The sequence below is a fragment of the Crocodylus siamensis genome, chromosome 1 (genome assembly GCF_052110815.1).
Source record: "Crocodylus siamensis isolate JL-2025a chromosome 1, ASM5211081v1, whole genome shotgun sequence".
NCBI classification, from domain to species: Eukaryota; Metazoa; Chordata; order Crocodylia; family Crocodylidae; genus Crocodylus; species Crocodylus siamensis.
Window position 1 is genome coordinate 197,854,333 of NC_143395.1, and position 20,314 is coordinate 197,874,646.

At 42.6% G+C, this 20,314-nt stretch overlaps 1 protein-coding gene across 3 annotated transcripts in view; it reads right to left on the bottom strand.

Annotated features, from left to right (window-relative positions):
• The window catches only part of RIN2 (Ras and Rab interactor 2), a 156,233-nt gene that overhangs the window by 12,058 nt on the left and 123,861 nt on the right, over positions 1-20,314 (bottom strand). For all 3 annotated transcript variants that reach the window (XM_090052047.1, XM_090052037.1, XM_090052055.1), the window contains 3 exons: positions 18,746-19,876; positions 2,978-3,283; positions 365-496 (listed from right to left, as the gene is read on the bottom strand). In XM_090052047.1, the coding sequence (XP_089908173.1) occupies positions 365-496; positions 2,978-3,283; positions 18,746-19,876 (1,569 nt within the window). The remainder of the gene's footprint in view (positions 1-364; positions 497-2,977; positions 3,284-18,745; positions 19,877-20,314) is intronic.

Below are 20,314 nucleotides of genomic sequence, written 5' to 3' on the forward strand. Positions count from 1 at the left end.
CATATTCAGGAATTGAGGTATAAACATATCCACTGAATACAAGTTTGTTTGCCAAGTCGTGCTGCCGCCTTCTTTGGTTATGAGAAAGTGTATTCAGCGAAATGGGAGTGTACACAAACAAACAGACTCCCAGTCTCTCACTCCTACACTCTGCAAGCATATGCACCACCGGGACATAGGGCTTATCTACTCTATGACAGATACAATTATGGAAGCTTCTTGTTAAACTACTGGCAACACATCACTAGCTTTGTGACGCCTTCCCAAGCCGCCTATTCAGAGGATATAATGGCAACTCTACTGCTGAGGGAAATCTCCTTCCCCACAGTCCATCTTTTCTTAATTAGAATTAAGAACCACTTACCTTCTCCATGTAGTAAAGATGGATCCAACAATTCCATCATATATTCAATTTCAGTATCTAGCTCCAGCATGTCACATTGGGCCACTACATAGGTCAGCACTGGTAAGAAGTCATCAGCTCCATACATCCTCCCTGGGGTGAAGGGAACACAGACAGTAGTGCAACAGTCACCTTTTTTATTTTGTTGTTTTTCAGCATTTTGTTGTTTTACAGGTTGCTGTTTCTTAATGTTCATCAGTGCAACTGTTGGCAATCTGCCAACTCCCTGTCTCCTCCTGTACTCCCATTTCCCCCCAAACTGAAGAGTTTCAAATGTGCCAGGAATTTAGAAATAGGGCCTATGCTGGCATCAGTAGCTAACAGCACATGCGATTTACTAAAGTCTTGCCATTAAGTTTAACAGGATTTCCCCATGTATTTTTAGTAATAGATTAAGATGATTTTCTCCCTTTTATAAACAAGGACAACACTCTTTCTTGGAGATCTGACTGCAACTACCATTGCTTGGATTTGAACTAGGTATTTCAACCTATACATGTGCTGGACGTGTGCTTGGAGGGATGCTAATTAGCATGTGTTAGAGCAGAGTTGATTAACTGAGTCTGCTAGAGCATGTTACTTAATGCACTCCGGCAGCCTCCATGTCATGTCTATTCTGCATCCCTGCACTTCAAAATGGTAGTGGGAGCGCTTTAACTAAAGCTTGTTTGACTAAATACAAGTTCAGCTTTGACAAGCTTTAGTACAAGCGCCCTCACCACCATTTTGAAGCACAGGACACTGAATAAATGTGACACTGCAAGTGCTTTAATTAAACAGACTCTCAGAGCTGCTGTAATTAAAGTGCACGCCCCTCCACTCCAGAAAATGTGTATAGGAGCCCAGAATATTGAATATACAAGACTCATTAGCTACCTTATAAGTAACATTACATGAATAATCATAACACTTCATGCACTTATATTGCACCTTCCTTTCCTGAATCCTGGATACAAACATTACTGAGTTAAGCCTGCAAGTATTATCTGTGATGGCTGAGGGGATGTTGTACCTATACTTCACTGTGTTTCCCACACTTGAAGTTTTCATTAAAAGCTGTGTTCAAAGTAGGACCTAGGAGGGAACGTAACAGAGAGAAGGTGGCTTAGAACCAGCAAGACCAAGGGCCAAATGAGCCTTCAGCATAATTTAGAACAATGTAAGGATGTTCTAAGTTACAGCAGCTAAAACAACCCTCTTGGTATCCTGTCTATTAGCTGGCTGAAGCTAAAACAAGGATACTTAGCTGCTTTTGGCTGATCCCCTATCACAATTTATTTAACACTAGCCTCTAGAGGCCCCAAGGTGTCATATGCCATAGTCATGGTGACATTCACCTGATCCCATCTCTGCCCCCTCTTGCAGTAATTTACTGATACTGTCCTTCTGCTCAGTAAATTTATTATGCAGAAAAACTTACATCCTCTCTACATGAGTTCACTCCTATAATGTAAATTAATGTAACATATTTAAAACAATATGAAGCAACAGCAGACAGTGGTTTGTGACAGGAAGTAAAAATTATTGTATCTAATTTAAACTGGAGGAATTTAAGCAGGTAGAATATAGCCTAGGCAGGTACTGGACCTGACTCTTGCAAAAGCAACATCAGATCCTTATTGGCCACAAGTCTTCATCATTCAGTTTAGCTAACATCAACATGACGGTGCTTCCAACAGCAATGCTGGAACCTAGATCCCCTGCTCACTGAGAGGGAAAAGTGCTACCCATACCACTAATTTCTTATCTTTGCCATAGGAAGTCTCTCATCCATAAGCTTCACTTGCTCATGACTTAATGAGGTAGTTAAGACTATACAGCCTAAGATAATACAGTTGCACCCACACATTCTCACTATTTGGCATAGCATGTTTAACCATGCGCCACTTTGAGACTCTACGTAGCTATTCAAAATATTCCCCTTATCAGTCTGTAACCCCTTTCTGCTATCTAGTCTTGAAGGTCACCAGGAAGTATTTCTTTACACTTGTTACAGTGTAGATGTTGGAATGTCATTTTTGCTCCAAAGCATAAGAAAAAGTGTTTACACGAGAACCTTTGCAGACATTGTTAACCAGAGGTACTGGATCATGGCTCTATTCGTCACCTTCCAATTACAAGTGCTTTTCAAGCGTGTGTATTGTATGTATGGTGTTAATCTATGCTGGGAAGCAAAGAATGCATCTAACCCATCTGCTCGGATTTCCAGGAAACATTTATTTAGACTAGGAATGCCAAATTCATGCTCCACAGGACAACCCTTCTAACAACCTCAATGTCTGCTTCAGACGCCAACAGTTAACTAGGGTTGTCAGTCCAAGGGCTGCTCCTGCAGTTCGTAAGTCTATCTTCCTACTGCATCTTGGCTCTGTGCTGCCAGAAGCAGCACAGAAATTAGGAAAGAGAATGAGTGGCAGAGTCCCTCTGTGGCTCTGAAGAACAGAGGCAGATTAAAACAGATCAAATGAAAGAAAAGAAAAGGGGACTCAAAGCCATACTGAGACAAATGACTTACTCTCGAAAGGGGCCTCTGCTTTGAAACAGAAAGAGGCCTAGACCCAAGGTGAATTGTACCTGAGTTATTCTCCATGACAGTGTAAATTAGTTTGCACACTCTCAGCAGCAGCATGACTTTCTTCTCAGGTGAATACATTTTCTGCATCGTCATAAACTTGACTTTGATTTTTTCAACGTCCACAAAGTCTGGTGTTGGGACAAACACGCCCAGTTCCTGAGGAGTTCTTTGCCGCACCAGCTGCAGGTTCTCCTTTAGCTGTTTCCAAGAGCCATCCGCGGTGTGGAACTCCTTCAGCATTGCTTCAATGTGGCCCTTCAAGGGCTTCAGGATACACTTGTGCATGGCCTTCTCCAGCACCACATCTGCAAGAGGAAATACAAGCTCATTTGATTTCATCGGCCAAAAGAGAATTAGCATGAATGTGCCAACAAAGAAAATGGAGCTAAAGCTATTCACCAAAGCCTATGTATGAATAAAACTGAGTTTCCAGATGTCAGCCAACAAGGAAACAAAAATCAGCACAGAATCTGTATCTCATTTAAATTCATGAGTGTGGTAGATATGAAAAACATAAAATAAAAACAGACTATCAGCTGTACAAGACTTGAATGGCTTGAGCTCACAATAAACTTTTCTCTTGGATTTGCTGAACAAGGATCTTAGGACTCTAAGCTTTCCTTTGAGTTTCATACTCAACTAGACCTCAAACCTCAAAAGTAAAATACAGGCAAAACACACAAAACTTTTGTCTGGTTTGGGATGGAAGCCATACAGTTTTGAATAGTTTCCATCGGAAGCTATAAATCAGGCCAGGTTTCTCAAAACTTGGCTCAGCTCTGCTAAAATGTTTGCAGACCTGGCCAGGTTCTGGGTTTTATAATGAAAATGAAAACCAAGCTCATTTTGTACAGGCGCAGATTTCATTGTGGTAGTTAGGTACAGCTTTGTCATCAACTCTAAGCTCTTTGTTTATCTGCAGGATCATGTGGTACAGTGACAACACCTTTGGCTTTTTACTATCTTCCTCAAAGGATCCTTGGCATGTTAAATTGTTGGCCCCATCTCAACAGAGAGCTCTTTTGGGAGCTCTATGCTCCAAATCATGGCTGCACAGACCACATTGCCTTCTTTCCCCTCTTCTCAGCCCACTCCCATAGATTTCCTCTGGCAATGACAGTAGTAGCCAATCTGCAAAACCATTAAGAAAGTATTTGGTAACTATTATTAATTATTACTACTTATAATACAGTAACCAAATACTTTCTTAATAGTTTTGCAGGTTGACTATGCAAAACTCTGTGGCTTTCATCCCAAACTATAGTAAACTCCCAAAGGCTCCAAATAGAACTGGGGATCTTTTCTGCTGGGCACTGCACCACCACAGACATGCCTCCCCTACCCTGAAAAGCTTACAGCCTCAGGCCCCTAACCTACAGATCCTGACAGAGTCTGACTCACTATGCTGAAGGAGTGGGTCCTCTATTTGCAAACGATTGCAGAAAAACAGTGGAGAGGTGCTGAGGGCAGCAATACAAGGCTGTGCGGTTACACAGCTAGCCTGGGCAGAGCATATGGTTATGAATCATTTCAGAGAGGTTTTTTTTGAACCACACATTCATCCCAGGATTATTTATTTTATAAAAACCTCTGCCTGTTTATCAGTATATCTTTGAACCACAGCCTATTTCTCTTTTTACTTTTTTTTAATACCTCAGTCTTTTTCCAGTTTCTCTCTCTTTTCCAAACACACATAGCCTATTTCTATATTCTCTGCTTTATTTAGGCCTTTTTTGCCTTTCACAGGGTGAGGGAAATGCCCATCCTGGGAGTAGGGGTAGAACTAATCACAAAGTTTACTTTCACTCTTCATCTCATCCCATGTTTGTGTACACAAGCCCATGCACCCAGACCTGGGATGATCCTCTTTTTTACACTGCCCACCCATTCACTTACTTACTGGGTCCCTTCTTTTCCTTCCCATGTGCCTAATTCTCAAGTGCCCAAGTTCTGTTTCTCTCTCTCTCATAGAAGCATCTGCTTCTGTCTCCTCTAGCCTGTATCAGTCCTGCTAGTGTCTTCCTGCTTCTGTTTCTGTTCTACCTCACCAGATCCTTGTGAAGGTAGCCAAGCTGGTTCCTCCTCATTTCCAGGTGCTATCCTATAGACCCATAAAAGCAGCTGGAAGGAAAAGAGGATGGGGCAGAGGAAGAAGGGGCTTGTCAGCTCTCTCCAGAACACCAGTAAGTGCACAAGACCAGTCTGGGCACCACTGGTGTATGCTTTGGCCTTGACAGACCGAAGCATAGTACACAGGATGGATGTAGCTAGTACCTATGCATCTCCATTGGGCCATAGTGCCAACTGTAACTGTAACAATATAATCTTTCAAACTATTTCTGCCTTATCCACAGTGGTAGGGAGTGAATCATCACTGCTGACCCTTCCTGTAGGAACCCACTGCCCATGCAGCCAAAAGGAGAGGAAAATGAATATTCTGAGATGTAAAGAGGGATTCCAGAATGCAGTGAGAATCCTGTTTGGGCTTTTATTCAAGAGCAGGTAAAAAGGAGAGATGCATACCTATCCAGGAGAATACAAACATTCAACCAGAGTGTGAATTAATTGGGATAAACTTAATTCTGGAAAGTACGTACAGCTCCTTGCTAACACCAGTAACACCCAATTTTTCAGCAGTTTATCTTTAAAAAACCCAACAACTTTATTGGCTGCCTGACTATATCCATCAAAAGCTCTGCTTTGAAGTGGAACCTCTCTGCAGTTAGTATTCCTGATGTCTGATTTTGTTTAAGTTAGAATCAAAGGCTGAAAAGGGTTGTTGAACATAACATTTAAAGACATGAACGCTACATCCGCTATGAATCCAAAATTCCCATCGACTTCAATTGCATAAAGAGGTAGCTGGATTAAGTTCTTCATGGAGACCATAATCTAAACAAACTATTAGAGCCATCTTTAGTGATATAGATAATATCATTAAATATACAGTTGTTGTACTATAACATGTACAATCTAGGTCCCTTATATCTCTTGGTTTCAGTGACACTGGGATGACTAAAATAAGCATCTTAGAGAAAGCAGATATAGAGGGAACATCTTGGCCCAGGTCTATGGTTAATAATCTTATCTATGCCCTGTATCAAATCACAATCTTCAGTAGTGTGAAACTGGTTAAGCTGTTGTCCACTGAGACAAAGGACATAGTTTCAGGTCATTCTTCAGAAGCTAACAGAACCTGAGCCTTTCCAAAGTACTTTAAGGAGATAAAGCTACATTGCCAGCAGGACTTCATAATCCTTTTGCCCTCAGCCTTTAATAGGGTGGTACCCTCTTCCCTGGCTTCAGTCTCACACATCGTGTGGTTTTATGGAAGAATGAGGCATCAGGAAGATTTTTTTGTTTTCTTCACTCCAGGCTTTGGCTGTGCAGGAGGTGAAAAGGATGTTTTTTGTCTTTGCCACCATATCTGCAATCCCTCCAAACAATTCCTAACAATCATTAGTTACAGTCACTCAGGCCTTCAGAGCCTCAGAAATGCACTTAACCGGGTTCCTCAATTGTTCAGGGAACTTGACTTGTTTGCAGATGTACAAAGGGAGAGGCCAGCTGTTGCTTGTGGTGTGACCAAAGCATGATCCTAAGCAACCCCTAACCAACCTGCCTGCACAGAGTGAGTTCCGCTGCCAGACAATACTGTTCTAAGGACGTCAGCCTAGCTGCATCAGCAGCAGCAGCAACCACAACAGTATAGTTGCCTTGCTTGTGGTACATGAACAATAACTGTACTTGGCTTCAGAGGTCCAATTATCCAGGACTGCACACTGGGCACTCTCCCCTCTGCTTGCAGAGGCTCTGGCTCCATCCCACTCTGGCGGCTCCAACAGTGGGGAGGGGAAAAGCAGAGGCAGCAGTGCAGATTCAGCAGCTGGCAGTTCGCTGCTGCTAAAGGGTAATATCACCTCATTTTTTTGCTGCAGACATGCATGCCCAGCATCTAAAAAAAAAAAAAAAATCAACCAAGCAAAAGAAAGAAGTGAGGTCATATCTCCCCTTTATAATAGAAACTGAATGTCCCAGAATGGTCTCAAAAGACGCATGCTCTTGTCCCAATGCTGTTGCTGTGCCTTTGCCCTGCTGGAGCTGGGGAACTTTTTTCAAATGAAAAAATCTTTATATGATGTCTGAATGTATATGACAGAAATTATTTATGTACTTTCCAAGAGACATTGATGGCTCAGTCTGGTATGGGAAAAAGTTAAGCCTACTGACAGAACAAGGAACAATGGCCTCAAGTTGCAGCAAGGGAAGTTTAGGTTGGATATTAGGAAAACCTCTCTCACTAGGAGGGTAGTGAAGCACTGAAACAGGTTACCTAGAGAGGTGATGAAATCTCCATCCTTGGAGGTTTTCAAGGCCCGACTCGACAAAGCCCTGGCAGAAATGGTACTAGAAACCAAGATGAGGCCAAGCATGGAAATAGACTATACAGGATTTTTACTTTTTCTTCTGACGAGACTGGTGGTAGCCTCTGTCAGAGACAGGATACTGGCTTGGGTGGACCCTGACTCTGATCCTGCATGTCATTTCCTAAGTTTTGACCAGGCTGCATAGGTGATAAAGGGGAAAATCTGCAATTTGGAGATGTGGACTTTCATTAGTTCTTGGCAGGAGGCATTGCACAGGTAACTTTGGCTGCCTTAAATAAATAGTCATCCATGTTTTTCTGAGGTAATGAGAGCAGGACTATCAAAAACCTTCAGCAAAAGAACTCCAGTTGACTTTGGGAAGAGAATAGCTAAGCCCAACTTAAAGTGTTCCTAAAATCTTGCCCCAAATGTTCAGGACATGTTACTGAGAAAAAAAAAGAAAGAAACAAAACCCCTGAAATATACACTTCATATTTTAAAGGCTGTACATGATTCTAATGAGGTCTTATTCAACTTTCCTTACGCAATACTTCTATTTTAGTCACAGCCTCAAAATGGGAACTGGAAGTGCTTTGATAAATGAATCGTATGGCTAGTTAGTTTCGCTGTGGCTTGTGGAAATACATCTGTATCCTGTGTTGACATGTTCTGTAACTCTGCAAAGAAGAACAAAGCAAAGACCTGAATCCAGGCAACTTAATGCACTTGTCAAAGCAAGTGTCTTTCCATGGCCTTCCGCCAATTCTTTACAGTCTTCATTGCCTTGAACACCATACTTTCACCTTCCCTTGTCCCTCTCTCAGCCAGTGGTTCTCAATATTTTTTAGACTTGAGGCACACCTGGATAGAGTTGAAGCACCCTTTGGAAAATGCCAGCTCTTCGTTTTCATTCTTGTTTGAATACAGAAAAATAATAGAGCAGATTTTCTGTTACAAAGAACTCAGACAGACCACAACTATGGATTTGTATGTGAAATCTCTGGGTTTATCTTGTGAATCCTGTTTCTAAACCCAACGGTGCCAACATTGTGTGGCACCACATGGCACCTTCAAAAGGATCTCACGTCACCTTTGAGACTCACTACTCTTAGCTCTCAATTTTGAACTTTCTTTGCAACCAATTTCTAGTTACTGCCCTTCCACAGGGATTATCTTTCAGGCTGCAGACATACATGTGCTCTGTTCTTTTCTATAATCACTCCTAGTGCTTCTGTACCTTATGACAAAATGTTCTGGGAGAGAGGCTTCCAGTCTAGGAACTGTCATAACATGTAGCCAGTTGGAATGGCATTTCTTGAGTCTGAAAACAGAAGTGCTATCCAGATATATCAGGGAAATAAATATGTAAGATTTGACTATTGCAAACTGTACCATATGTTCACCTACTTTGGACTTTTCTCAGTACTTTGCATGATCAGCAGGGTGATAGTACACAATGTAAATTTACAGCAGAGGTAAAATTTAGTTCAGAATGGCTATACCTCCTCTACTCGGTACATCAGTCATAATAAATGGTTACCTTGCTTCTCTATAAGGCCTTTCATCATAGAAAGCTTCCATAAGGCATTAACTAAACCTCACAATATAGCTGAGGGAGGTATGGCGTCTCTTCTCAGGGAAGAAGAAAGTGAGGAATAAGGAATTACATGATTTGTTTCAAGTCATATAGCAAGTCAGAGGAACAGCCAGGAAAAACACAGAAATCTTGTACCTCAGTCCTGCTTTCTCACTACAAGACAACCTACCTTTTTAGTAGTGCCTAGTAGTACCTTTTCCCCCTCAATGGCCATGTCTACACAAGATGCTTTACTGCTCAGTAAACTAATCTACTGCGCAGTAAAACATCACTATGGACACGTCTACACGTGCCAATCTAAGATGCATTACACATTTTTAAGGAACATTAAGAGCACAGATATACATGTAGAGTCCCTTAATGAACCTTCAAAATGGCAATTTTAGGCTATTCACACCTAAATTTGATACCTGCAAAAGCAGGTATCAAATTTAGGCACAAATATCTTAAGCCCCTTAATGCATGTGCAGACATGCTAAGGTACATTAACATTGTGTATGTCAACTGACTTGGGACTAACTCAATGTAGTGGTTTACCATGACTTGAAAAAGAATCAGTGCCAAGAGGGACTGAACTCAATGGGCACTACTATATATCTTATTCAGATGGGCTATACTAATCTATCTTTGTGATAGGTTCCCATTAGTATGTTTGCCCAATATGGGTCATGTGTTTTCATAGTAGCTAGGGTCAGGAGGGACTTGAACAGATGATCTAGCCTGACCCCCTGCCATAGGCAGGAATGAATGCTGGGTTCACAAGACCCCAGACAGGTGATCTTCACCCCAAGGTAGGGGCGAGGACCACTCCCCTGGGAAGTTGGTTTTATAATGTACAGAGTTGGCTACATGTAAAGCAACTTCATAGTTGGTTTCCATTATTGAGCTCATGAGGTTTCTGGCAGCAGCTACATTATAGAGGTACCAGAGGTAACGCTCTCTTAGACTTGGTCTTGGCCAAAGGAAATGATCTGGTGAACGACTTGAATATAGAGGGTAGTCTGAGCAACAGCAACCACAAAACCATCACATTCACTATCTGTCACACGGCAGGCAAATCAGCTAGCAGAGTTGAAGTTTTGGACTTCAGAAAAGTGCATTTCAACAGGCTCAGGGCAATAGTAGGGGAAGAACTGCAGAAGAAGAGACTGAAGGTAAAAGGAGTGCAGGAAGAATGGTCATTCCTCAAGGACACAATTCTTGAAGCCCAAAAGAAGTCAATTCCCATGCAGAGGAAAGGTAGCAGAAGGGCTGGAAAGCCCTCTTCGCTTAAAAGGGATATCATGGTCTTCTTGAAAAAGAAGAAAGAGGCATACAAACTGTCCCCATACATAGGACTATACAACAATGGCCCACACTTTTAGGGAGCAGATTAGAAAGGCTAAGGCAAAGACTGAATTTAAACTAGCAATGGAAATCAAGGACAATAAGAAGTCCTTCTTTAGATATGTAGGGAACAGGAGGAAAACAAATGGAAGTGTGGGGCCATTGCTTAAGAACTCAGGACAGCTGGTTACCAACACTCAGGAGAAAACTGAATTCCTGAATGACTACTTTGCTTCAGTATTTCACTGGACTAAGGGGAAAATCCTACTAGATAAGGTTCAGAATGGGCAGAATGGAATACAAATGACCACCTTCCTACTGCTGATGCTAAGCTGGTGCATGATAAGTTAGGAAAATTAGACATTTGTAAGTCAACAGGACCAAATGAACTTCATCCAAGAGTGCTGAAGGAGCTGGCCGAAGTCATCACAGGACCTCCGGCGAAACTCTTCCAAAACTCATGGTGCTCAGGGGAGGTCTCTGAAGACTGGAAGAGGGCCAATGTTGTGCCCATATTCAAGAATGTCAGTGGGCTAATGTTGTGCCCATATTTACCTGGATTTTAAAAAGGCTTTTGACACAGTGTTGCATCCAATTCTTAGGAGCAAACTGAATAGCTGTGATGTAGATTTTTTCATAGTAAGGTGGGTGAAAAACTGGCTCACAGGACGCACCCAGACAGTGGTGATGTATGGGTCGGTTTCTACCTGGAGGGATATGGGCAGCGGTGTCCCCCAAGGCTCTGTCCTTGGACCAGTACTGTTTAATATCTTCATCAGTGATTTGGATGAAGGTTTTGAAAGCACCTTGTCCAAATTCACAGATGACACTAAACTATGGGGTACAGTTAACACACTGGAGGGCAGGGAGTGAATTCAGGCAGATTTGGACAGACTGGGGAAGAGGGCAGATCAGAATAGGATGCGGTATAACAAGGATACATGCAAGGTGCTGCACCTGGGAAGAAAGAATCTCCAACACGCCTATAGACTGGGGGTTACCATTCTGAGTACCACAACAGTGGAAAGAGATCTCGGAGTCCTGGTTGACACAAAAATGTACATGAGCCGCCAGTGTGCCAAGGTAATAAGCAAGGCTAACTGCACTCTCTCTTGTATCAGTAGGTGCATCATGAGCAGGTTTAGGGAAGTGATAATTCTCCTCTATGCGGCACTGGTGAGGCTGCAGATGGAGTACTGAATCGTTTTGGGCACCACACTTGAAGAGGGATGTGGTCAACCTTGAGAGGGTTCAGAAGAGGGCTGCTCATATGGTTGAGGGCCTGCATGTAATACCCTATGAAGACAGACTGAGGGACCTGAATCTCTTCAGCCTCCACAACAGAAGGCTGAGAGGCGATCTTGTGGCTATCTAGATACAAACTCATCGGGGGAGGAGAGGGGAGGGTCAGCAGGGAATAAGGGGCACTCCATTTACCAGGGGACCCCTCGGGGTTACCAGAAATAATGGCCACAGACTGAAGGAGAATAAATTAAGATTGGACATAAAAAAGAAATTCTTTACAGTGAGGGCTGCCAAAATATGGAATGGGTTTCCAAGGGAGGTGGTGCTTCCCCCTACCTTGGAGGTGTTCAAGAAGAGATTAGACAGGCATCTGGCTGGGGTTACTTAATCCCAGTGCTCTTTCCTGTCTGGAGCAGGGGGTTGGACCTGATGATCTGCCAGGTCCCTTCCGACCCCAGAAATCTATTAAATTTATGACGAAGGGGAGGAGAGAGGACCTGGGCAATTATAGGCCAATTAGCCTAACTTCTATCCCAGGGAAAATCCAGGAAAAAATCATCAAGGAGTCTATGCGCGATATGCTTGCAGAAGGTAGGATTCTGAATGACAGCCAGCATGGCTTCATCATTGGAAGGTCTTGTCTTACCAATCTCATCTCCTTATATGACCAGGTAACTCACCACCTGGATAAGACAGAGGAGATCAACATTGTATACCAAGACTTCCAAAAAGCCTTTGATTTGGTATCCCATGATGTTCTCATGGGAAAACTGGAGGATTGCAGACTTAATTGCTCAACAGTTAGGTGGGTAGGAAGCTGGCTGCGGGGTAGGACCCAGAGAGTTCTAATGAACTGATCTGTGTTGTCCTGGTGAGAAGCGGGCAGCGGTGTCCCTCAGGGGTCCAAGCTTGGTCCAGTGCTTTTCAACATCTTTATCAATGATTTGGATGTGGGGGTGAAGAGCTCACTGGCCAAGTTTGCAGATGACAGCAAGTTATGGTGGAGCATGCTCATGCTTGGAGATAGGCTGCAGTTACATGAAGACCTAGACAGGCTGGCAAATTGGAACCAGATGAAGTTCAACACTGAGAAGTGTAAAGTGCTCCATCTGGGGACAAACCACCCACAACATACTTACAGGCTTGGTGGCACCAAACTGACTGACACCATGACTAAAAGGGACCTATGGATAATACCAGACCATAGTATGAACATGAGCCGTCAGTGCGATGCTGTAGCCAGCAGGGCAAAAAATACTCTAGCATGCATCAACCGATGCATCTCAAGCAAAACCAAGGAAGTTATTCTTTTGCTTTACTCAGCATTGGTGAGACCACAGCTGGAGTACTGAGTCCAATTCTGGGCAAAACACTTTAACAAGGACGTGGAAAACTTTGAGAAAGTCCAGAGAAGAGCCACCTGTATGATCAGAAACTAGCAAGGCAAGGAAAGGCTGAGGGACTTGGGCCTCTTCAGCCTAAAAAAGAGAAGGCTGAGAAGGGGACTTGGTAACTGCTTACTGCTACATCAGGGGAAAACATCAAAGGCTCGGTGAACAAACATTCACCAGGGCACCCTTGGGGAAAGCCAAGAGCAATGGCCACAAATTCCTGGAACACTGTTTCAGGCTTAACACTAGGAAAAACTTCTTCACAGTCAGGGTGTCCAGACTGTGGAATAAGCAACTTCCAGAGGTGGTGCAACTGGCTACCCTGGAAATCTTCAAAAGGAGACTGGACTGTCACCTCACTGGGGTCACCCGATCGCAGTCGTCTTTCCTGCCTAGTGCAGGGGGCTGGACCTGATGATCTTGCAACCCCTAACAATCTATGAATTAAATTCCAGCCCCTTACAATCTATAGACAACATGTTTCTTTGTATGCAAATATAAGACGAAGAGCTTTCCCCCACCTCCCCCACAATGTTGATTGGGGGGGAAAACCCTTTTTTATATTTGAGTAAATAGAGTAAGGCAAATGAAGAATTCTGTACTTTGAAAAGAGAAATAAAATGCTTAAATAGGAAATGGAATAACTGGCTATGCAGTGACACTGCAGAAAAGGAGTTGGGGTTTATTGTGAAAATGAGCCAGCGACATGCTGCTGTTACAAAAAGGGCAAATCTCTTTTGAGGATATATTAATAGGAATTCCATATGCAAGACATAGGAGGTGATTATTTTGCTGTACTTGGTGCTGGTATGAGGTCTCAGACAACATATTGTCTAGGGCTCATCAAATTAAGGACATACAGGGTGCATCTACACAAGATGTTTACTGCGAAGTTGCCCATTTAGCTCTGCAGTAAACATCTCAGTGTCTAAACATGTGGCCCTATTACACAGCAGGAAATGAATAAACTCCACAGCAGGGCTACTTGTTAATACAAATACTACCCTGGCAGGAAATGAATAAACTCTGCAGCAGGATTAACTTAATACAAATACTACCCTGCTGCAGTGGTTTTTTGTGTGCAGCAATGTACGTGTAGATGCTTACCCAGTTGGCTGGGGCATGAGGATCCTTCAGTTTCCTGCCAGCTACCCCGCACTGGAGCACCCTTGTGCCCCAGCCAGCCCCTCTGCTGTACGTTGGGCTGGGTTGGAGCAGCCCTGAGCTGGCAGGCTGACCCCCCAGGCTCCCTGCCAGCCAGAACTGGTCCAACCCAGCTCAGTGTGCTGTGGTCCTGGAAGCATGTTCAAATGCCACACCCAGGAGCAATAAATGTTAGTGCAATATGCACCAGAGTTTATTGCTCGTATTAATAGCACATGCAGATGTGCCCACAGATAAATGGGAGAGAGCATAGAAAGGAACAACAGGAAAGACGAGAGATTTTGAAAATGTGGCCTAGAAATGAACATTGAAGGAATTAAGTTTATTTAGTCTTAAAAAGAAAAGTCTGAGGAAGGGACTTGATAAATCTTCTGATATCTGCACTGCCACAAAGGCGACAGTGACTGAATGCTCTTTGTGGTCATTGTGGGTTGAATAACTAGTGTTTGGTTTAATTCACAGAAAAAAAAAAGTAGCAGCATTTAGACATTAGGAAAAGCCTTCTAATTATATAGACAGTTAAACACTGGAAAAGGCTGCCTAGGGACTCTGTGGAATTTCCTTCAGCGGGCTTTTTAAAATACAGGTTAGGCAAACATTTGTCAGTGATGGGCTAGATATATTTGATCATGCCTCAGTGTAGAGGGGTCTTGGACTAGATGACCTCTTGAAGTCCCTCCTAGCCCTAAGTATCTATGATTCATAATGTGATTCTAAAAGCCAGTGACAAAAAATGCCCTGGATGGAGGGACTGGTCATTCTCCATGATATTAATAGGCCCTGGATTAAAATATACGTGCAAAGCATGCCAGACAAGTAGTCTACTTTATATTCAGGCACTTTCCTTTCTCAGTGCCTTTAAAACTTCATTATCTATTTGTATTATAACTAGACACTTCTTGGAGCATTTATCATTTTAAGGCTCAGGCTGGAGGTCAAGGGTTTGGATCCACTCTATCCACAACTTACTTCAGCAAGTATTCACATTCCTCTCTGTGGCACCAACAAAACAACAGTACTGACTCTTTTTTACCCATGGTCCAAAAAACTTATGAAATATGAACAAAGAGCTCTACATACGCAATCTGCATACACATCAATGCAGTTTGTACTTGACCTGGATTTTTCTGATTCAATCCCAATCTGTATTTGGGTGTATAAATCTAGATGCAGACAACTCTTTGCACTATAGTTACTATGGGGGTTTAAATAATAAAACAAGGCAATCAGGTTATGAGTTTCAAATGGGACCTAAACATGTTAGATGCTTAACATCCAATGAAATTAAATGGGGTTTTAATTACCCCAGTCTTCAGCTTCCTTGGGGGTCCCAACATACTTTAGCTAACTTACTGCCCACAAACATAAAAAACATACTTCTCCACTTTTTAATAGCCCAACAAAACAGACCAGAAAGAACTAGTGCCCTAATTTATGAAGGAGATTTTTTTAATGGAACAAAAGTAAATCAAGCCCTTGCCTCCTCTGGAAAACTGACAGAATTTGGGCATCTAATTCCTCTTGGCATTTCACTAATCTTCTCTATTTCTCCACTGGTGCTGATGAGAAGTTACATACGCATTGTCTCCTGAATCCTAATCCTGCCCCTGTCTTTACCATGGGAAATCTGTTGTTTCAGGAACGGTTAACAGTTGACAGCACCAAGATTAAGCTGCACCTGTCAGGAACAATTAGGCAGACTAGGGCACATTCTTTTGATGATTTGGCAGAAGTTAAACTATTTGATCTGACCCCTTCTAGGAAAGAAAGATCCACTCGCTACAAGGCCTTTTGTTTTCAAGAGTCTGCAAAGTGAACAAAGCAACAGAATACAACTCACCCACGTGATTAAATAGAGCTCTTGGAAACTGGAGCTCAGTTACCTGAATATCTGGGGTTTGACTAAACCCTGGCTCATACCACCAGCCTAGATTACCCAGACTGTGGCACAGCCAGTTTAAAAAAGGGGAATCTGGCTGCAGACAAATGAGCTGCCTATAGCAAATGATCCACTTGTGGGGAATAGGTATTGGCTAGCGCAGGGGTGTCAAAGATACGGCCCACACAGCCCATTCATCCAGCCCCTTGTGTTGTCTATGGGTCTCAAAGTTGACCTACAGGCAGCATCCAGGGTCACTCACATCGGGCCATATCAGATTCTAATGAATCTGTAAATTCTGTTAAATACCTGTCATCAACAATCTCAGGACAGAAGATGATGAAGAAGCAGCAGCAGCATGCAGGCTGTGCTGGATGGCTCAGCACATGGCACACAGTACCAATTCCAGCCACACTGGGATCACACCACGTAGAGGGTTTACTCCATGCCAGTTCCAGCATGCAGCATGTTTCCAGAGTCATCTAAGCAGGACCATGTTGTGTCCACTCCAGTCACTCCAGGACACATGCTTAATCTGGCATGCAGGGCCACTCTATAGGTTTGAACTGGCCAGCACCACTCACCGGCCTGAACTGGCTTAGCGCCACTCATTTGGCCTGCAGAGCCACTCCTGGGCTAGTGGATAGAATTGTCCAAGGAAGCCAAGGTGGCTAAAGATGTGATGACTCAGAGCATCTCTATATCCAGCATTCACAGCTGCACCTTGAAGCTGCCCTCCCCTCATGAAAGTGGAGTTGTGCAAACACTGCTTGCCCTCTTCACGAGACCTCCCAGTGGACATAGCTGTGCCTGTGGCTCTAAATCTGTGAAGTCCTTGAGCTAGGCAGAATGTTGATCTCTGTTTGTACAGGGCCTGGCACATAACTGTACCTTTGTAAAGATCAGAGCTTCTGAATACTACTACTTGTTTGCCATCCTCACAGCCATGGAATTGTCTATGACGGACACTATGTGAATATTTTTGTAACATGCCAGAAGGTATTGTCAACTTATAAGCAAGTCAGATGTACCCAGAGTAAGAAACCTTGTCTAATGGCATAAATGGAAAAGAAAGGCTTAATTAACATTTAATCTGTAACGAAAACTCTGGTTGCAACTCAATACTGAAGCAGTGAAGTAAAACACTTGCTGACAGAGGAGGTTAGCCTTTGTTCTATTGTAAAAAGGTTTTTCTATGTGGGATGACTAACTCTGTCTGCCACATAGCTATCTGCTTAGGTCAGCAACATTTGATGTTCTTGCTCTGCCATGGTTGTTTTTAGGCTCCAGAAGTGGCACAAAACAGCAGTTCAACTATATATTAAAGTTCAACTATAATAAATTACCCATTTGCTTAAGCTACCTCACTGTAGAAATTAAAACCAGGTAATTGCACAATCAGACTCTCAGTTGCTAAAGAAAATCAATGCCATTTAGTTACAATGCTCTATAATCTCAGCTGGTTGAAGTTACTGTGACACTCAAAAGCAAGCATCATTTTAACAACCTCTGGAGACCCACAAGCTGGATTAACCACACCCTTGACATAAGCAGTGCAAGTCAAACCAGAATTTTAGCCAAACTCCAAGAAAACCAGCTTTATATGTTTCCCTGTCAAACCTTCAACATTATAAAGCAGCACAACAAAAATAATAATGGAGTGAAGCCAAAAAGCAATAACACTGCAAGTTTCACCTTATGTTACATGAAATGTTCACATGATATTTTTAACTAACTAAAGTAATCTGTCTTCAAAGAGACTGAATTGTGATTAAACTAAACACAGTACATTATTTCCGTGGTTAGCCTCATTTCCTTATTGTTGACCAACAGAGAATTACAGTGGAAAAGTTCCTCTTACTTAAAGTGCCAACATTTCAACACAAAAATCACTAAGTATACTCAATGAAAAAAATATCTGCCAATTTTACATTAGCCATATTGTTGGGACACTGGGTTCTTGGTGGGGGGAGGGGGCGGAAAACAAGTAAATTAAGACTCAGATGAGCTCATGAAGAAAGTATTTTGCCCTCAGGGATGTTTATCCCGTAAAAGTAGCTTCTAAATTCTTCTACTAATACTGTGGAGATGCATCAAAACTGAGGAACAGTAGAGATTTTTATACAGTGGCAACTATTTCACTTTTGTGAATACACAAATCCCCTTCTGTTAGTAAAATATGGGCATTCAGACATACCCATCATCTGCAGATACTGATAAAATACTTATAGACATGTAACAGAGAAGCAAAGAAATCCAGAGATTAGCATCTCCCTCTCCTTTTTCATAAGAATCTCTTGTTTAGATAACAACATCGAGTAGAAGCAGTGTTGCACATTAAGAGTGAATGAGACAGACTTTGGTAGTAAGTTGTTATGAAATGTCCCCTATTCCCTCATCTGTTGTTCATTTGCAGTACGTTCATATTTTATGATTGCAATATGCGACTAACTTATGTGCAGCCCGTTTTATTTAAAAATAAACATTTCCATGTAATATGGAGAAATACAGTATAGTGTCAGTGGGTGACATTTCAGCACTGCATTTTTAGAAGTTACTTGCTCATTTACAAATTAAGATCAGGATTCACCATTATTATTATTTTTAAGCACATATCTCAATAGCAGCTTTCATTTTAACATGGGTTTTAAGAGTCATTGCCTCTGTGCTTAAGAAAAGGTATGTGTCTAGAGGTTTTCCGTGGAAAGCAAGTCCCCTCAAATTGGCACAAAGACAGTGACCACAGATTAAAAGTATTTTGTGTGTGCCCTACCAACACAGAAAGCAAGTTATCTTACCTATTTGGTCCTCAGGAATCAGTGATTCAATTGGGGGGTCCAGTTCAGAGCTCTGGGACAAATAGTTCTTAACCTGTGTCATGAACTGCCGAACAGTCTGCAGCATGTCTGTACTGGAAACATGGCATTCCTTATTTTCCTGGAGAAAGCTGATATAGTCCTGAACCAGGCACCCAAAATAAGTGCGTTTGTCCTGGGACATTTCTGCAATTTTCTTGATCATCCTCTTCTCAGGGGTCATGAAGGAACTAAAAACTCCACTTACTTTCCGAAGCTGGGATTTCACAATCTTGGGGAGAACAAAGGAACTGCTCCTTTTCTTTTTTGGCTTCAAAGGGGGTGCCATGGTCTCCTGGTCACTCTCCCCTTCAAAGTCTTCCAGGCTACTGTTCGTGTCCCCTTCATAGCCAAAAAGCGGCATGCTCCGATCAAAATCCAGTGAGTCTGATGAGGAGGTGGAAATGCTCATGTCGCTCAGTCTCTGCCTGCCTCCATTCCACTGTACTTGTGACTCAGAGTTTGTAGCCAAGGTTTTTTTGCAAGCTGCTAAACTGTGCTCAGGCGGGGCTTCACCTGGAACGCTAGCAGCTTCTGACCCATGCACTGAATTATGACTAGGTCGAATTACTGCTGAGGTCTTTGCATTACCTTCCACTTCTGAGCTAACAGCCTGCTTCTTCAGCCGGGGAGGAGGAATAGGGGTTGGTTTCTTCTGCAGCAAATCCGAGTTCCTATATTTGTTATGGTTGACTGTTTCTGACATGCTCGCCTGCTTTATAGTCCTGGAAAGTTGAGGACTTGTGAGAAGGCTATTAATAGATGGTGGTGGCGGTCTGGGTGGGGGAGAGCGAGGCCTCTCTGTGCCATTCACATCTTGAGTTCTTGGGCTCTGCCTTTTCAAACTTCCACTAACATCCTGGCTATGCACTTTTAAGAAGAGAGGATTAATAAAACACAAGGCTCCGTTGGTCTGGCTACACTCCAGCTCCGAAGGCGTTCTGGTTCTTATAGAATGCACTCCATTTATAAGGCAGAGCTGACGTGACTCTTTGTAAGTGTTGTCTGAGGGCAGAGGCCTATGGGGAGGTGAAGGATTTTGGGGTTTGTTGTTAGCCGGAGAGCTCCAAAAATCTGAAAATCATTATTGTGTTAACATAAGAATGCAAATATTATGCAGTTGGCTTTCAGAACATTCAACTCAATATTTTCATCCTGAAGCATGGTGAAATCAAGGCCAGCTTTCATTTCTAAGATTTCTTAATGAGCCTCATAAAAAATACCCGGCATGGCTGCACACATACAGTCAGGCTACAGCTATTCAACCATTGCATTTATAAATATCTAGGCCAATGCAAATCACTGTAACAGTCTACACAGTGAAGTTTGCAAGTAAACTGGGATATAAAGAAAGGAACAATCACTGTAGGGTACACATTATTACTGTTTTGAGACTGAAATAGACATAAGCTAATACCCAATGTGTTGATTAGATAACTACGAGCTAGATTCTCAGTGGTGTCACTCAGCTAGCTGTACTGAAATCACCAGAACTACTACTGTAGCTTTACG